Here is a 20210-nt window from a genome sequence, read left to right as displayed (position 1 = left end):
TTAATTTTTTTAAATCCTAAAATAATAATAATATTAAAACATAATATTTTAAACTTTTAAACAAAATACAAAATTTTCATCTCACTTTCCAAACTTATTGTGTTTTGGCTGTAGCCAAAAATTTTGAAGATATTAATCTACATTGGACTAGGCATCCTAAAATCAAAATAGTAATATAATATTATATATTTTAATAATATTTAAAAAAATTAATATTTTGTAAATACACTTGTATTTAATATTTTGTATTAATATTAAAACTTAATATTTAATCCACATTTTACGCAATACTGATTTTGCGAACACCAAATTATAGCAAAGCCTCAAAAAAACAATGCATGAATTGAGGTGAAACGATTTGGAGAGAAAAATTGAATGTAAGCGGAGAGAGAGATAAAGAGAAGAGCGAAAGAAGGAGGTAGTTGGATGAGAAAATCATAAAATATTGATTTGATTCTTCTATAGTAATTCTCTAAATATGATTAGGGGCCCTAAAATATTACTATAGCTTAAAGTTCTACAAATATACATTTGGCTAGTCCAATGCAAGAGTTTTGATTAAAAAAAACTAAAATTTAGATTTCACTGGCATTTGACTAGGTGCTCTAAAAGAATTTTTAAAATTAGAGAGTCACCATTTGCCCATCAAATTCATATTTTATTCACAAATAAGCAACAACCGTCTTTTTCCTTCTTATTCCCAAATTTTATTTACAAGTTGGAATTTATTGATAATGGACAAATTTTAATTCATATATGGAATGTATTTATAAAATATATACAAAATATTATTAAAATATATAATATTATATTATTATTTTAATTTTAAAATAGATGAGTTAATTTCTTCAATAATTTTAATTTTAATTAAAATTTTAACTTTTAACTAAATTTTAAATTTAACAATAATTAAACCATTAACAATACTCTAAGAGCATAAAATGAGTGATTTCCATATTTCTAGACAGCTCTCTTTCCTGTCCAGTGCTTGAAAAAAGAAACAGTTGAAAGAAACATATACAGTTATAGTGGTAGGAGTTAAAGTATCAAATCAAGTTTGAGATTCGTGATCTTTCATATCTATTATCCATATCTTTATTTATGTCTAATCAATCTATTATCCATATCTAATTAGCTAGGCTTTGTGGCTCGACGTGGCCTTTGTCTATGCCTAACAGTCAAGATTACCCAAACTATTCTCAAATATTATTATTATTATTATTATTTATTATTTATTATTATTATTTAATATTTTATTATTATTTTATTATTATTTTTTCGTTATTATTCATAAACATTTTCACTTCTTAGAAATTTTTACTATCCAAATGTAAAAATAACTTCATTAAACAAGGAAGTGTACAGTACAGTGTGTATATATATATATTAAAAAAATATTAAAATTATTATTATTATTTATTATTAATTTTAGAAAATACCATCCATATGTTAGTCATTACTCGTTACGAGAAACTGAAATATCAATGCATTTACTCTGCAATGAACTCTAGACCATATATATAAAAAAAAGGAAAATGATACTTATAATCGTATATAAGTATCATTTAATTATTTTTTAAAATTTAAAAAAATATAAAATTTATATAAAAAAAATAAATTTTAATAATAAATTTTATTATTTTTTAAAATAATTATACGATATTTATATACTTTATATAATATTTTTAAAAATAAAAAAACAGGAAGATAATAGCGCCTTTTTGTTCGCATATACCTAATAAATTGCGTATAAAAGTGGACCAATGAGTGATCACGCAACTATTACGTACCTTTGGGTCATCATCATAACACCATATATATATATATATATATATATATATATATATATATATATTATCGATGTTGTTTTTTTCCCTTTGTCTTGTGCCATTTAATTTTATTCTACTCCTGTTGTATTGTTGCTTAATTGATATTCCGACAAACGTTGATAAAAAATGACAACGAAAATATAATTCAGATCGAAGATCACATCTGCAATCACGACCGTCGGATCAACGGTTTCCAATCATTTACTTTGTGGCTAAAAGGGCCTCATCCATCATGTCGTTGGGGCCAGGGGTGTTCGCCACGTCTTCGTCTTCGTCTTCTTCTTGTTTATTTGTTTACTTGTTATTCTTCTAATATAATTATGCCTAGTTGGACTGTATCCATGAACGTGCCTAAAAATTTGGTTCTGTTGTAATCATTGCATCAATTTGAAACTTGAGATCGAGTATGATCTGCTAGCTTTTAGGTACATGAGTAAATGAAGGCCGGCCAACAATTCTAGCTCCTCCAAATTAAGGCAATCGTTATGGTGTTTGAGTTAAACCACTTTATAATATAAATTAGACTTAATTAGTTTATTGACTTTGATAAGAAACGTAGAGGTAGGATAAAATATGCACACTTGGCTGTAAATATTTTCTATTGATTTTGATATGATACTACAATTACAAAATTTACACACTATTTGTAAAAGTAAATGGTGCTACAAATAAAATTTGCTTGATTACAACAATTAATCTCAATACTACCCTTCAAGTTGGAGCATGAAGGTCTGTAATGCCCAACTTGAATATGAAGAAGACAAACAATTCACGACCCAAATAATTTGTGAAGAGATCTGCTTGTTGTTAGGAAGTGGGTGAATAAGTAGGAGTAAGAAGATCGGCACGAATATGGTCACGCACCAAGTATCAATCAATCTCTATGTATTTGATGTGTTCATGAAAAATCGAATTATGTGCAATATGAATGGCAGCTTAGTTGTCGTAGTGAAGTGGTGCAGGTTGAGGATGAGAGATTGTGAGATCACGAAGAATAGATCGTAACCATGTAATCTCACAAGAAATGTTAGCCATGTCACGATATTCAGTTTCAGCAGAAGAGCAAGAGATAGTGGATTGCTTATTTGTCTACTAAGAGATATGGCTATCTCCAAGTTTGACAACAAAGCTAGTGGTGGACCAGCGAATCATAGGATAGCTGGCCCAATCAGAGTCACAATAGGCTGATAACTGGAAGCTACAGGCTGAAGAAAATAATAAGCCATAACCAGGAGTGGACTTCAAATACCAAAGTAAACGGTGAGCGACTTGCTGTGTAGCTCACGAGGGACATGCATAAACTGGATCAGAATATTCACTGTGTAAGTAATATCTAGATGTAAAATGGTCAAATAACTTAGACGACCAAGCAAGTGGTGGTAGGATGCTGGACCAACAAGAAGATCATCATTAGTGTCATTGAGCTTAAAATGCTGCTCCATAGGAAAGTAAGCAGGACGAGAGCGAAGAAAGTCAAAATCAAATCAATGGATGAATAACCTAGACCCGTTGAGAACTCGTTTCAAGAACCTAGATTATATTAAAATCTAGACTCGCTGAAAAACTTGTCTCAAGAACCCAAACTACAAAGAGGAACGTCACAAATGTTGTGATTTAACTTTGATAAGTTTAAAAGTTCAATCAAGAACAAAATGAGATAAACTCAATTCACAATGAATAAATAATGATGGTAACCAAGGTGGGTCTAGTCTTAAAGATCATTTACAAGTTCCAGATAAGCCAATTACAAGATCAAGAGTTAAGAAGATCGATGAAGCAATGCAAGAATTGATACAATCCACTTGAGACGAGTCTACCAAGAGCCAAATATTCAAAATGGGCTTGAGAGAATGAGATCTAGTGATCATCCACGTGATACAAGCTATGGAATAGTGCAACATAAATTAGGGTATATTATTATGATTATATGATTGAAGGCCTTGAACTTGTTTATTTCATTAAAGGGGCTTATTTTGTTAGTAATTGGAATTAGTTTAGAATAGTTGGGCTCGAGGATGCTTGGCTCGCATATGTCTTATTTCTTATGAATTATGATTTTTGGAAAGACCTTATATTTTGGCCAATGGCTTATTTGGGAAGTTACTTTTTAGAAACTATGGTTTAAAGAAGTACTGTAGCCTAGTGAACGTAGTTGCGACACTAGCTTTATTTTGGCTAGTGTTTTAATTAAGTTTTGGTTTAAATACTCTTTGTAGCCTCATGTTAAGGAGTTTTATGAAATTTGATGAATTTATTTATTGTGAGTTGACTTTACTCCTCTTGTTCTTAATTGAACTTTTAAACTTATCAAAGGTAAATCACAACCTTTGTAGCGTTCCTCCTTGTAATCTGGGTTCTTGAGACAGGTTTTTCAACTGGTCTAGATTTTAATATAATCTAGGTTCTTGAAACAAGTTCTCAAGGGGTTTAGGTTCTCTATCCATTGACTTGATTTTGGCTTTCCTGGATGAGTTTTTAAATTGATTGTGGATTCAAAGGATTCCATTCCCACAGGTTCATATCAGCGAGAGCCAAGTTGACAAACATCAAAGAGGATGTCCAGAATGTATTTGTGTTGGTTGAAGAAAATTCCAGCAAGTGAGCGTGCTATTTCAATGCCAAGAAAATATTTCAGATTTTCAAGGTCTTTGATTTTGAATGTAGTAGCCAAGTGGTTATTGAGGGCAGTGATGGTGGGTAGGTCGTTGCCAGTGATAAGAATGTCATCAACATATATTAGAATGACAGTGAACACGTTGCCCATAGTCTTGGTGAAGAGATTATGATCAGCATGAGATTGACAAAAACTTGCCAATGTAAGAACGTGAGATAGCTTGGAGTACCATTGGCGAGAGGCTTGCTTAAGACCATATAAAGATTTGTGCAAGTTTAAAAACGTTTCTCCCCCTGAGGAAAATAATCGGGAGGTGGATGAATATAGACTTCTTCATCAAGATCACCATAAAGAAATGCGTTGTAAACATCCAATTGGTGTAAAAATTAACTTTTAGCTGCAGCTATAGCAAGAAGACAATGAAGTGTAACAAGTTTAGCAACATGGACAAAAGTATTATGGTAATCCAAACCTTCTACCTGGGTGTAACCCTTAGCAACCAACCGAGTTTTATGACATCGATGGATCCATCAGCCCTGAGTTTGGTTTTGTAAACCCACTTACAACAAATTATTTTTTTGTTGGGAGGAAGTGGTTTGAGAGTCCAAGTATGATTGGCTTCTAGGGCTTTGATTTCATCAGCCATAGAAACCCGCCAGTGAGAAACAAGAACAACTTGAGAATAAGATTGAGAGTCATTAACATTTTTGAAAACATAGGTGAGAAAAACAAAGTGGTTAGGACTAAAAAAAGGATAAGAAAGAAAATTTAAGTAAAGAATGAACCGTACCTGAGAAAGTCTGTGGAGCAAGATTGAAACGTGAAGACTCTGGAAGATCTGAGCAGATGTAATCTTGAAGATAGGAAGGATGAGTGATTTGGCGATGTGGCCGAGAAAAGACATTTGGGGGGTTGGTTTCAACGGGTTCAAGAGAGGGACTATCGGTGAGACTGTACGTTGGATTGTCTAGATTTAGGTTAAGGAAACGATCTTGAGAATGGAATTCAAGGAAGATAGGAGTGGAGTTGATAGGGACAGTAGGAACATTGGTTGGATTGTCTATGATTTTATAAGCTATAGGGTCAGTATAGGAAAAGACAGTCTCAACAAACCGAACATCACGTGAAGAAAAGATTTTCTTGGTTTCTATGCTATATACACGATAGGTGGAGTGACTAAGTGAATAATCAAGGAAGATGCATGGAGTGGCACGTGGTGAAAATTTGTCACGATGAACATTCAAAGTATGTGCATAGCATAGGCAACCAAAAACACGAAGATGCTTATAAGAGGGGGTTTTATGAAAAATAAGTTCATACGGAGTTTGATGGTGAAGAGAGACTGATGGGGTACGATTAATCAAATATGCAGTAGTTAAGATACATTCACCCCAAAAAGCGATAGGTAAAGAATCTTGAAAATGTAAACAACGAGCAACATTTAAGAGGTGATGATGTTTTCGTTCAGCAACATCATTTTGTTAAGGTGTTTCAACACAAGTACACTCATGAATTACACCATGAACAGAAAATTTTTTGTGCATGCGATGAGCTAAGAATTCCTGACCATTATCAATGTGAATTCGTTTAATGTCAAAATTGAATTGGGTTTTTATCATGAAAAAAAAAAATTGGTGAGACAGGAAAAAGTGTGATTTAAATTTCATGAGATAAACCCATGTGACATGAGAATAATCGTCTACAATGGTGAGAAATAATGTGCATCAAAATGAAAGGGCGTGGCATAGCCATTCCATATATCATAGTAAATATGATCAAAAGGACTAGCACTTTTATTTTCATCCAATGAAAATGGTAAACTAGTATTTTAGCACGAATACAAATATCACAATGAGCATCTTTATTCAAATCAGAAAAATCTTTCGGAGTACAAGGGAGGGATGGATGACGTAAACGAAAATGCCACAATGGGTTAGCAGCAGAGTCAGTGTGAAGAGCAATGGGACCCAGGGCTCGAAGGTGATAGAGACCTCCATGTTCCTCACCCATTCCAATCTGCTTCCTCGTGTGTTGGTCCTGAAAAATACAATGAGATGGAGTAAAGAAGACAAGACAAAATGAGGCTTTAGTAAGTTGACTGACAGAGATAAGATTATATTTGAAACTAGAAACAAACAACACATTAGTCAGTTGGAAGGAGGGTGATAATTGAAGATTGCTCATGTGAGTTACTTGAGTCATGGCCCTTGTGGGTAAATTAAGAAACTGTGAATTAGGTGTAATATGGGTAGCACGTGGTAAAAATATCATAGAAGCCACATGTGCTGAAGCACCCATGCCAATAACCTAAGGGATAGAAGGAATGAAAGCAGTGAAAGAAGAAAAACCAGAGAAATCATTCGCACGGCTGGGTTGAAGAAGACCCATCAATTGTTGTTATTGCTCAGTCGAAAGACCAGAGATTACACTTGCAGTGGAAGGAGAGGACACCCAAGAGACTGTGTTGGCTAAGATGGGTGGGGCAGTGGTAACGTTGCTCTTATGCTTGGGTTTAAAGGTGTTCCAGTGGGCTGGGTACCCGATAACTTCATAGCAGCTCTTAATCAAATGACCGTCTTTGCTGCATTTGACACATTTTTTTTTCCGTTTCTTGCTTTGTTGGGGGTCTAATGTGAAGAACGAGTGACAGCCATTGATGTGCTGTCGGGTGTGGGCAGGAGCGGAAGATGAAGATGGCGTTGGGTCTCCTCTTGATGAACAATAGCATAGGATTTGGCGATGGAGGGTAAATGATCCATGGCAAGAATTTGGCTTCTGATGTTGTTGAAGGAATCGTTCAGCCCCATGAGAAATTGAAACAAATGTTCTATGTTTTCTCAAGCACTGCATGTGCAAAGATTAGGTTCATGTAGGATTTGCAATTCATCCCAAAGGCCTTTGAGGTTGTTGTAGTATGTTGTAACAGTCATAGAATCTTGATGGAGATTTACGAGATCGTGTTTGAGGCGATACAAATGTGGATGATTGCTTTGAGAGAATCGGTGATCTAAGTCTTTCCATACTTCAGAGGGATTTTGACAATAGATCAAGCTTTGCTTTAGAGATTTGTCGATGGAGTTTAGCAACCATGAAAGGACCATGTTGCAGCACCTCCCCCACAATGTAGCGGTGGAAGGATCCGTAGGTTTTGTGAGAGTGACATCAACAAAAACAAGTTTATTTTTGGCTCCATGAGGGATAATTGTCGCCGGTGAGAAGTTCTAAAACCATAGTTGCTCCAAGGTTGTCAGTAGCAGTGAAAAAATATGGTGAAGTAAGATCACTGATTAGTTGGGATGGAGTTTGGGTGGGTGGTGCAACCATGGTGTTTGCAGAAACATTTCAAAGATCCCAAAGAAAGAATTGCTCTGATGCCATGATAAGAAACGTAGAGGGAGGAGAAAATTTGCACACTTGGCTGTAAATATTTTCTATTGATTTTGATATGATACTACAACTATAGAATTTACACATTATTTGTAATAGTAAATGGTGCTACAAATGGAATGTTTGATACAAATGCAATTTGCTTGATTTCTGCAATTTGCTTGATTACAATAATTAATCTCAATAGACTTAACTAATTAAAAATTTAAAACCAAAAAAACTATTCAATCTGATGAAACTCATAAGACAAATCGTAAAATTATTACAAATTAAATTTGAAATTTGAATTAATCTTTATAAAAGTACAAGATTTTCTACCATATATCTCCTTATATTTAAAAGCATCTATAAAACGTGAACAGTAATGAATAGTAACGTGAACAGTAATGAATACTTGCCGCTGTGTTTCTCTATGAGCCAAGAATGGGTTTGTGTGTGCGAATGCCAGTGTGCGATGGAGAGGGAAAGAGAGGTTCATGGTGGCGGGATCTGCGAGAGGTGGTGGCCGGTGTGAGGTGGTAGAGGTGTAGTGGCCTAGGTGGCCGCATACGGCGGTACAAGTGGTTACCGCAGGGGAGAGAGAGCTGCGTGTGAAAGAGATCGGAGGTGGTTGGCTTGGTCGCCGGCGTGAAGGGGAGTCGTCGATGGTGGCGGTGAGGCTGGGTGGCTGCGTACGGCGGCACAACTAGACAGAAATGGTAGAAACCCATTTCGGTTGGGTTACCGTAGGGGAGAGAGAGGGCTGCACGTGGGGGAGATTGGTAGTGGCTGGATTGGTCACCGGTATGAAGGGGACTCACTGGTGGTGGCAGTGAGGCTTGCCGGCGCACGACAGCGCTGGGCTGGGCTGAAGGAGGATGGGGCGTCCGCGTGGGGGAAGAATCGGGCCAGAGGAGAGAGAGAGAGAGAGAAGAAAAAAAATTAATAAAATTACTATAATATTTATCACTATTATATATAAATGAGAAAGTGAGAAAAAAAATTAATAAAATTATTATAATATTTATTACTATTATATATAAATAAAAAATAAAATCACTGTAATATTTATCACTATTATATATAAAAATAAAATAAAATCACTAAAATATTTATCACTATTATGTAAAAAGTAAATTCTTTAAAGTGGATCTCAAATATACCAAATTGTTTTAAAGGTATTGTATAGAATTTACACATTTTAAAATTATATAAATAATTTCTCTTGTTAAAATTATTATAATATTTATCACTATATGTGCCTTAGGCATGTAACATATTTTACTAGTATATATATAATATATATATATATATATGTATGTATGTATGTTTAATTAGGTCCAATTAGTTGCAAGTGGTCGGCTAACTTTATTGGAGAGCTAACCACAGGGCATGCTCATGTACATGATTTCTTGTTAATAATTATTAATTAGCAGTACCCTAATTAAGAAATTGTTTGGCTTGCCTTCGCTAGCCACTAATATTGCATGATTTAGCTACAGACAATTCGTGACAAAGAATCATGTTGTAGTAGGTCTGGATGTTGATTTTACGTCCTCAGGAGTAGGACCGGGCTAGGCCAGTATTGCATTAGTTAGAACTTAGCTAGGGTCAGTACTGCCGGTAGAGGGGCTGTGTGTCATGCATGTGTCATGTGTGTGTATAAATATATATATATATATATATATATATTTATATATATCTTTATCTTTAGATGAGTCAAATGACAGATTAATCGATCCAGTTCACAAGGGCACTTGTTATATATCTTGGTTTTTCTCATGGCATGATTCACACGACAGTACATAAACCCAAGTAACACTATAAGAAATATTTGATTATTTACAATAAAATTAGATTCATTTTAATAAGAAATAATCATTTTTACAAGAAATAATTAGCAACAATTAAATAATTTTTTTGTAATGTATAATTATTTTATTTAAAGAGATTTCTTAAAATTATTCTTATAATTATAAATAGTTTACAATTATTTAATATTACATCATGAGATGATGAAATATTGATGGTAAAATGAATTATGAGTAACATTACTCTTCCACTTTATTGATCATGAGTTGTTACAATTTAAACTATGCTTAATTTTGGTAAAAATAATATCAGAGAAGAATATTGACATACCTATAATGTAGCTTGAAATATAAACAGATTGATGAAAGCGTATTTACATCACATCTTGCAAGTTGGCATTTGAAGATACTCATTTTCGTAGTGCTTACGTGACAAAATTTAATTTATTAAAAAAATTAAAATTAATTTATCTTTTAAGTTAAATCATATTAAATCAACGATGTGGAGAGTATGCATCTAAGTCAAATTAAGAATATAATTTAGTGCATATGGCATACGCGTCACATTTACCTAGCTAGCTAGCTAGCTCCCCTACCTCGTAACAGGTCAGAATTCCAAATCCTAGCTAGAGTGATCTCCTAAATATATATATATATATATATATATATTATTGATGGAATACAATGGGTGCAATAAATATGTCAATAATTAAATTTAAGAGAGATATTCAAGCGAGGCTGATGAAGTAATTAGGGCCTTATAAATTACAAAAAGTTTGGGTCCGGCCATTTTGGGTGGAAAAGAATAAGCTGGTGATCGTCATGATATAACCGTTGACTTATTAACTATATATACTGGGATTGAGAATTGGAAGTGGACAGAGTTTCTGCCAATCCCACTAAGGGGGAAAAGTATGCTTAATTTGATCACTTGGAATCGTACCGAATGACCTATCCTTAGGTGAGGTAAATTTGGATAGTGAGTTTTTTTTTTTTTTTTTTAGTGTGTGAAGGAAAATGTCATCATTCATTTATTTATCAAGAGAAACTTATATTCATGAGATATCTTCATATCAATTATTTAGAATTTTACTAGTACACTACTAGATTGATCTAGACTTCACTGTTGCTAATACTCGTTACAGACAAACGTCCAAGAGATAACACTCTGCCTAAATAATGACTCAACCTTACCTTTCGTAGAAAATGAAGACTCAACCCCTACGGACAAACCATCCAAGAGACGAATTTTTTTTTTATTATTTTTACTATACAATAGAGAAACACAAGAACGAAAAATGATGAATTACAATTTGGACAAATTCTGGTAGATTCTGATGGCGCGTGAAGGCAACAAGTTTGTCTCTTTCCAGGTACAAAAGTCAGATCTGAAAGATTTGGTGGTGGTGATTCCGATGATCCGGCGTGTGGCACTTGAGGACAACGCGCAGTTGTGAGCAGTATATGAAAACCACACACAGTGATTTCAGCAAAACCATCACTATCCTCTCAATGATTTGCGGTCTGAGAGTTTTCTTGTACTGTGCATTTCTCTCGAGAGTTGTTGAAAAACTGTAGAACTACATTTTTCAACCTTGAAGAAAGAAAATTAAACTAAAAAATGAGAGAATGAGAGGAATATTGTTAGAATCTCACAAACTGACGTAGTTTCATCTGATTTATTTTATAATAAAATTAACTTTACAATATGATGAACGATATCAAGAATAATAGTTTATGAGATTACTTTTATATAATTTTTTTTAATTAAAATATTTTCCATAATTAAATAAAATAAATTGAGATTAATTTGAAACTTTTTGTCTATATCCAAACCGGCCTTTAGAGCCTCGACAAAGGTTTTGGAAGTATCCACTAACACATGACACAAAGCAATAGGGTTGAGCTGTACTATTTTGAGCAATGTTGACAGATCATGAGTAGCGTAAGGATATCTCTTTTTTATTTTTTTATACAACTCGCTATTAAATGAACGATATTTTTATAAAATAATAATATTTCAACAATTTTGTTTCATAAAATTTATACTCTCCACTAATTAAAAAAAAGTTGTAAAATAATTGTTTTAGACATATTTTGTATGAATCGGGAGGATTCCTCAAACAGCTAGGGGGTGGACATGGGATTTACAAACATACAAATAGAGAAGGGAGCTCGGGATTGGTCAAGGGATCATCCAATGCTTAAGTCAATTTTCTTTTTACGAGGAAGTGTTTTCTTTGCCTTAAAATTACGTGTCTTAAATCATACATTGATTAGGCTTTTATACAATGTAGTTTGGAGTTCTGTTGCTTTCATCCCAATGAGCTGTCCCATTGTGCCTCATGTCTTGTGCATGTGAATCCGTCAGGGGGCATGATACCTTGATAAAAATAATTAATGTAGTGTTAAGTTCTGACTCACATTTCGATGTCTTCTCAGTCAGGGCTGATGAGTCATTTTCTCTCCCCTTGCGAGGAGAGTCATGGTTGCTATTTCGACACGCATTCCCACAGCCGTTGTTTCACTACCGCCACTTCGATTGCTTCTCAGCCTGCTACAACAGCGCTCGCCTTTCTTTCCTCAATGTTTGAGTCGCTTCCTAGTATCCATGTGCTAGTGATGATTCAAGGTGACCGACAGGTCGACGTATGTCACATCTAGCCACCTTTGTCGCTGCCTCGTTGTTCTTGAGCTGGGCCAAACAGACCTCTCACTTGGTGGGACAAGCCCACCAAAGCCGTCATCTTCACTTTACCAAACCGATGGGCCTTCCTTTGGTTCGTGGGACCTCGACCACTTGGATTTAGCCTTTTTACCCTCTCTAATAATTATACCAAAACGTTATGTCATTTGATCTTTTATGTAGAAAAAAGCGAGATTTTTAAAGTTCGATTGATCATATCTATAGGATTGCAGGATGTATGAAAAATAGATCAAAGAAAACGCTTTTTCAACAAAATAATTTAAAAATAGAAATGTAGGTTGCGTTTGGATGTTAAACTGAATTGAGTTGAGTTGAGTTGAAATGATAAAATATTATTATAATATTATTTTTTAATATTATTATTATTTTAGGATTTAAAAAAGTTGAATTATTTATTATATTTTATATTGAGATTTAAAAAAATTGTAATGATAAATTGAGATGAGTTTACTTACTAAACGAAACCTAGCCACAAATAGATTTCATAAAAGTAAATAAACTCATAAATTGATATGACTAATTTTATATGATACGTTATATCTACTTTACAAAGTTGTTTCACAATATAATTTATTATATCAATATCAATTTATGAATTTATTTTTATATAATATTTTTATCTTTCTCATTTAAAAATAATAAATAAAATTATTATAATATTGAACGTGCAGCGAGCGGTTTGGTTTTGTCCATAACTAACAAAACTAGGGGTGATAATCGGGCGGTCCGGACCGGGAAAACCGACCGGACCGGCCAATTCGGTCCGGACCGGACCGGACCGAGAGTTGTTCCGGTCCGGTCCGGTCCAAAAATAAGAGGACCGAATTAATTCGGTCCGGTCCACGGTCCGGCTGGTTTTCGGACCGGACCGGACCGAATTAAATATATATATAATTTAATAATTTATATATATTAAGTATATAATTTTCATTTGACTAATTAACCTAATCCTATCACTAATTCATCATTAAGTAATTATTAACTAATACACATTTATAAGTTTATACTAATAGTAATATTTATAATTTTATAGTAATACTAAATTATTAATATTTATACTAATACAAGTATTATATTAATAGTCTAGAGTCTACTTCTAGACTCTAAAGTCTAATATGGTATTAATAAAAATATATACTAATAGTATATTAGTAAATTAGTAATAGTCTAACATAGAGTAAGAGTCTAAGACAATAGTTAATAGTTATAGACTTATAGACTTATAGTTATAGTAATATAGTTATAACTTATACTAAATCACTATAACTAATATTAGTATATTACTAACATATAGCTATAGCCTATACTATATTACTAATAGTCCAATACTAATACTATTAATCTATTATATAGTTATAAGTTATAACTTATATTGATCATGATTGATAATAACTAATCACTATAAGTTTATAGTATTAATGTATTATTATATAATATATAGTATTAGTATAGTAATAGACTCTAATATGGTATTAGAAAAAAATATACTAATAGTCTAGTACTAAATTACTAATGTATTATTATATAATATATAGTATTAGTATAGTAATAGACTCTAATATGGTATTAGAAAAAAATATACTAATAGTCTAGTACTAAATTACTAATGTATTATTATATAATATATAGTATTAGTATAGTAATAGACTCTAATATGGTATTAGAAAAAAATATACTAATAGTCTAGTACTAAATTACTAATGTATTATTATATAATATATACTATTAGTATAGTAATAGACTCTAATATGGTATTAGAAAAAAATATACTAATAGTCTAGTACTAAATTACTAATGTATTATTATATAATATATAGTATTAGTATAGTAATAGACTCTAATATGGTATTAGAAAAAAATATACTAATAGTCTACTTCTAGTACTAAATTACTAATGTATTATTATATAATATATACTATTAGTATAGTAATAGACTCTAATATGGTATTAGAAAAAAATATACTAATAGTCTAGTACTAAATTACTAATGTATTATTATATAATATATAGTATTAGTATAGTAATCCTTGGCAAAATCTGTATTATTATTATTTTTTGTTGATACTCCATATATATTAACATACAAAATCAGTGGGTAGCAATCCTTGGCAAAATCTGTATTATTATTATTTTTTTTTTGGGTTTTTTTTATTTTATATAGATTAGTTTTAACTTTTAACTTTTTTTTTATCATTGTATTTTTCAAAATCAAGTTTTTTAAATAGTTTTAGTTAAAAAAATATACCAAATTTGAAATGGGCCGAAAATAATTGAAATTGGACAAAAAAAAAATCACATTTAGATGGGCTGAATGGCCCATTTTAGGCATGTCCAGACCGACTGGACCGACCCTGGACCGGACCGGACCGAAATGGACAGGACCGGACCGGACCTATATGTGAGTCGGTCCGGTCCAGGGTGGAGAAAATGTAGACCGAATAGGTCCGGTCCGGTCCACATTATGGCCCAAGACCGAACCGGACCGGACCGATATCAGCCCTAAACAAAACTCTATCATGATTCATAGGTTATCTTAAATAACCAACCAACGTGACATGATCGATATTCGAACTCATCAGGATCGTTAGAAAAAGAAAAAGAAAATAAATATCTGAGATTCTAATCAATATGATTATCATCTATCAATTCTATTAATTACAATACAAGAAATTAGTAAACTGCATGCGTACTGATCATATACATGCGTGCATATGTGTGTTTGAAAACACAAAGAACTGAAAAGCTTCATATTAATTTATTTATCAAGTTTGAAGATGACACTTTTGATTAAAAACTCCGATAGGAATCAAAATCAAAAACAAAAACAAAGAGAAAACGAAGGAAAAAGAATAAGAAGATCAGAAAAACTTATTGGAAAGAAAACAAACTACCCTAAAAATTAATTCCTAGGTTCTGAAGGAGGAGTAATTCTAATAACAAGCCCAGGGAAAACATCATCTGGGTCGTGAATATGAGGGTTCTGCTCAACTATAAAGGGGTCGCCGCACTTATCACTGATTGTGTGGAGTGTTTCACCCTCTCCGACCACGTAAATTTCGTCACACGGCTGTTCCGAGAGCTGGGTGCCCGTGATCATGATGTCCTCGTATATAAGGGTGGTGTCCCTAAAAGAGCAAAGCAATATAAGGGCGACCAGAAAAAAGGCACAGTACCAGGAGGCTGCTTCTGCAATAGATTCTGATATGATTATAGGCCTCTTGGATTGGTTGGAAGCCATGATCAGGGAGATAGCTAGCTAGCTAGACAGACTACTGAAAATAAATAGGAAATAGAAAGTGGGGGGGGGGGGGTTGAAAGATGGTGGGCTGTTTTGGAGTTTATATAAACAGAGAATTTATCTATATTTATTTTACATAATTTGATTTGAAAATAAATTTAAAAATATAAATTTTAAAAGTTAAATCTTATTTTTTATTTATTTTATTTTATTTTATTTTTGTGAGGTGATGAGGAGTTGGAGCTAGGGGTGGCAATATGTGACACGACCAGTTAACCCAACACGAACACGACACGATAAAAGCGGGTTAGGGTTTAGGCTTAACGGGTTCGGGTCAAAACGGGTTGACCCGTTAAGACACGATACCTTAACGGGTCACTAACGGGTCAACCCGTTATGACCCGTTAAGAAAGTTAAAATTACCCTTATACCCTTTACCCTTATAACCTAAAGGCTATAACTAAAAGTATAAAAACTAATTAAAAAAAAAACCCTAACTATCAGCCTGATTCATTCAGCCGCCCCCCCTGTTTCGAACTTTCTGGTTTCAGTGTTTCACTTTCGTGACTTCGTCGTTCTGCCTTCTTCAGAAACGCGATCTGAAGGTCGAACCGTCGAACTCCTCGGCTCCTCAGTCCTCGCGACGACGACGCCGCCCTCCTGGCTCGCCGCTCCACTCATCTTCACGGTGACGTCGCGTCGCCTCCAGGCCCTCCACTCCAGTTTGCTTCAGTCTTCGCGCCTCACGGTGACGCCGCCCCCCTCTGGCCTCTAGTTTCACGGTGACGCCGAGTCGCCCACAAAGATTTCAACCACGGATTCGCATTTGCCGCCGCCAACGCCCCGTCGCCCACGCCGCGCCTTCCACTGTAAGAAAATGTGATTTTCGAGTTGTTAAATCTGTTGTACAAACTTTCTATTGTTTTTCTCGGCATCCAAACAGGGGTAACCCGTGATTCCAGTTGTTCTATACTTTTTCTCGGTATCCAAACAGGCCCGTAACACCCATGATGAGCGATTGAATTATTTATGCTTCTTCTGAATGTAAAATCGTGTTGTTCTTCTGTATGTAATTGTACAGTTGTTATATAGATTTTCTCGGCATCCAAACAGGCCCGTAACACCATGATTCCCGATTGAATTTTTTGTTTCTTCTGTATGTAAAATCGTAATGTTCTTCTGTATGTAATTGTATTTGGGATTAAGCGCAGATCATGAATAATTATTTCACTGGCCGGTTTAATTGAGGGAAAGGTTAATTTAATTATTTCAGCTTTGTTGTGGTTTGTTGAGATGACGGAGAATTCTTCCTAACAAGAATAAATTATTAAATTTGGATCCAAGAATAGATGATTATATATTGCTACATGAATAGATGGCGGAGAAAATTTAATAAATTTGGTGTGTATGTCATCCCAAAGTGGAGAAAAATAAAACAAGAAAAAAAAAATTAAAATACAAAAATTAACTCAACTAAAACTCTAATAAATTCAGTTAAAGAGTTCATTTATTTTATTTTACCCAAAGTCTCTTGAAATGTAATCTACACGATTGTATTACGAGTCTATCTTTCTCCTACTCAATCGGGCATATTCTAGATGATCTTAATCAAGAATTCTAGAAGATATATATATATATATCAATCTCGTAATAAATTTTGTAATTAATTATAAAATCGGGCAAATAATCTACACGATTGCTGCTTTCGTTTTTTACGCGTAAATTGGTCCCCTACAATTAATGTCATACTCTTACATTTGTTCTTGTTGTTTGTTGTCAGATGAGTTCAGTAGCAAGTGAAAATGATGAGATGATTGATTTGGACTCGTTTGACTCAGAAAGTATTCAAAATGAGGAAGTTAAAACAAAAAGAAGGAAGCGGTCAAACGTGTGGGCTTTTTTTGAAATGGTTCCTGATTCTGAGAACAATGATGGCAAACCACGAGCCAAGTGTAAGATGTGTGGAGTTATTTATATGGCAGCAAGCAAATATGGAACCGACAATATGAGGCGTCACATTGAGACATGCCCTAGGAGAAGTTCACGAGATATTGGTCAGATGATGTTATCACAAAATAGTGAAAATATTTCGGTAAGCGCTCATAAATTTGACACTGAACAATATAGAGAAATTTTGGTATCTGCTATTGTGAAGCATGAATTGCCTTTTCGGTTTGTTGAATATTCGGGGGTGAGATCTTTATTACAATATTTACGTCCAGATGTTTCAATTATTTCTAGGAATACTGCCAAAGCTGATTTGGTTAAGATGTATCATCGAGAAAAAAAAAAGGATTAAATGCATGTTAAATGATTCTCCTGGTAGAATTAGTCTAACATCTGACTTATGGACTTCTATAACCACTGATGGTTATATGTGCATTACAGCACATTTTCTGGATAAGAATTGGGTTCTGCAGAAAAGAGTTTTGAACTTTTCTTTTATGCCACCACCACATAATGGCATATTTTTGTCTGAAAAAATTTATAATTTGCTATGTGAGTGGGGAATTCAACACAAGATTTTTTCATTGACTTTAGACAATGCTTCTTCTAATGATGTTTCAGTAGAGTTGTTAAAAACTCAATTGAACATTAAGAAAGCTCTTCTTTGTGATGGTGAGTTCTTTCATTTTCGTTGTTGTGCCCATATTCTGAATTTGGTAGTACAAGATGGATTAAAAGAGATTGATGTTGCTATCCAAAAAGTTCGTGAAAGTATCAAGTATGTCAAAGGATCACAAACAAGGAAAGTAAAATTTATGGATTCAACAAATCAAATGTCTTTGGATAGCAAGAAAGGGTTGAGATAGGATGTCCCCACTAGATGGAATTCTACTTATCTTATGCTTGAGAGTGCTCTTTTCTATCGCCGTGCCTTTACTCATTTGGAGTTGACTGATTCCAATTTTAAGCATTGTCCATCAATATCTGAGTGGGAACGAGTACAGAAGATTAACGATTTATTGAGAGTTTTTTATAGAGACGCCTGTAATTTTTCTGGGATTAAATACCCTACAACCAATCTCTACTTTCCATCAGTGTTTTCGATTTATTTTATATTAAAGAGGCACTCTGAGGGTGAAGATGACTACATGAAGAGAATGTGTTGTAAAATGCTTGCTAAGTTTGAGAAATATTGGTCCGAGTTCAATGTGTTGTTGGCTATAGCAGTTATATTGGATCCTCGATACAAGCTTCATTTTGTTGATTTTTCTTATACAAAGCTTTATGGAGAATGTTCTATAGAGTATATGAATGTTCGGAGCAAAATGTCATCTCTTTTCATGGAATATGGTTCTTCTAGTGCTCCTACAACGACATGTTCTACCACGACTTCTGATAGCACTGTTATTAGAGAGGAAAGTCAGTCTTCATATGATAATTTTTTATTGGAGGTAATATCAAATAATCTTTTTTGTTTAATGATTATATATTATATTGTTGTTTCATATCACATATTGGCTTGAAAATATTTTTATTTATTTTTTGTATACAGGAATTTGATACATTTAGACCTGATGAACTTTCTGGCTATATGAAAAAAAGTCAATTGGATCTTTACTTGGATGAACCTAGGGCAGAAAGAAATGCAAAGATTGATATTCTTTCCTTTTGGAAAGGAAATGAATTTCGTTATCCTGATCTTGCTCGTATGGCTCGTGACATTTTGAGTGTTCCAGTTTCTACAGTTGCATCTGAATCTACTTTTAGTGTTGGTAGGCGTATCATTGATCAGTTTAGAAGTGCACTAAAAGCAGATATTGTTGAAGCATTAGTTTGCACTAGAGATTGGTTATATGGTGAAGAGTAAGGTAATATTATAGTATTTTATTAAATAAATGACTGTAATTTTTCAATAATATAAAACTTTACTGATGTCTTTTTTTTAATAGAAATACAAGAAGAAGTTAAATTGGACGAGTTAACTGAAGATGTAATGGAGTTGGAGAACAACAAGGGCAAGGGCTTGGAGGACGCTCCACCTCATTCTTCATCTTCTAGATTTGTTTAGATTTGTGTATTTAATTTTTATTATATTTGGGATTGTAATATTAATATATTTACTATGTGTGTTTTGTTTATCATATTTGAGATGTAATTTTAATATATTGTTACAATGTGTGTGGATATTTGTTTGGATTGTAATTTTAGTCTTTAGACTTGTAGTTTTTTTATTTAGATATTATTTATATTTAAAATTTATAATGGGATAAAACGGGTCGTGTCGGATCATGTCATATCGTGTCAGTTCAATCCATTAATGTAAACGGGTTGAAACGGGTCGGATCGTGTCGTGTCAACCCGTTATCAAACCGTGTCGTGTTTGTGTTTAGAATTTTGACACGAAACCCTTAACGGGTCGTGTTCGTGTTGACCCATTAACTGTAATGTATATACTCTGACACGACACGAACACGACCCGTTAACACGATTTGACACCCCTAGTTGGAGCTAAAGAAAAGGGCCACGAGGTTGTTGCGTAAATCAGCTTCTTATTCTTTTTATTTATTCGGCCGAACTCCAACTAGACAAAGGGATTTCAATCATAGAGGGCTAAGGTGACTTTAGCCCAGTGCCATGTTACGAGTTCATTAAGTAAAATTCATTTTTATAAATTAATTTATAAAGGAAGAGTGTTTA

The 20210-nt window shown here is 33.6% G+C and overlaps 2 protein-coding genes across 2 annotated transcripts; one reads left to right on the top strand and one right to left on the bottom strand.

Annotated features, from left to right (window-relative positions):
- Positions 1–15227: 15227 nt before the first annotated feature.
- Positions 15228–15566, bottom strand: LOC109011041. The gene has a single exon (XM_018992061.2). The coding sequence runs from the start codon at positions 15564–15566 to the stop codon at positions 15228–15230; it is 339 nt and encodes a 112-aa protein (XP_018847606.1).
- A 1780-nt stretch (positions 15567–17346) lies between these two features.
- On the top strand, positions 17347–19581 carry LOC118348961 (zinc finger BED domain-containing protein DAYSLEEPER-like). Its single transcript, XM_035691578.1, has 4 exons — positions 17347–17757; positions 18635–18916; positions 19066–19369; positions 19463–19581. Exons 1-4 carry the CDS (start codon positions 17347–17349, stop codon positions 19579–19581), a joined length of 1116 nt encoding a protein of 371 aa, XP_035547471.1.
- The last annotated feature ends 629 nt before the right edge of the window (positions 19582–20210 follow it).

This window comes from Juglans regia, chromosome 7 (genome assembly GCF_001411555.2).
Source record: "Juglans regia cultivar Chandler chromosome 7, Walnut 2.0, whole genome shotgun sequence".
Taxonomy (NCBI): Eukaryota; Viridiplantae; Streptophyta; class Magnoliopsida; order Fagales; family Juglandaceae; genus Juglans; species Juglans regia.
The sequence above is the reverse complement of the archived record's forward strand: the minus strand, read 5'-3'. Positions and strand labels throughout refer to the sequence as shown.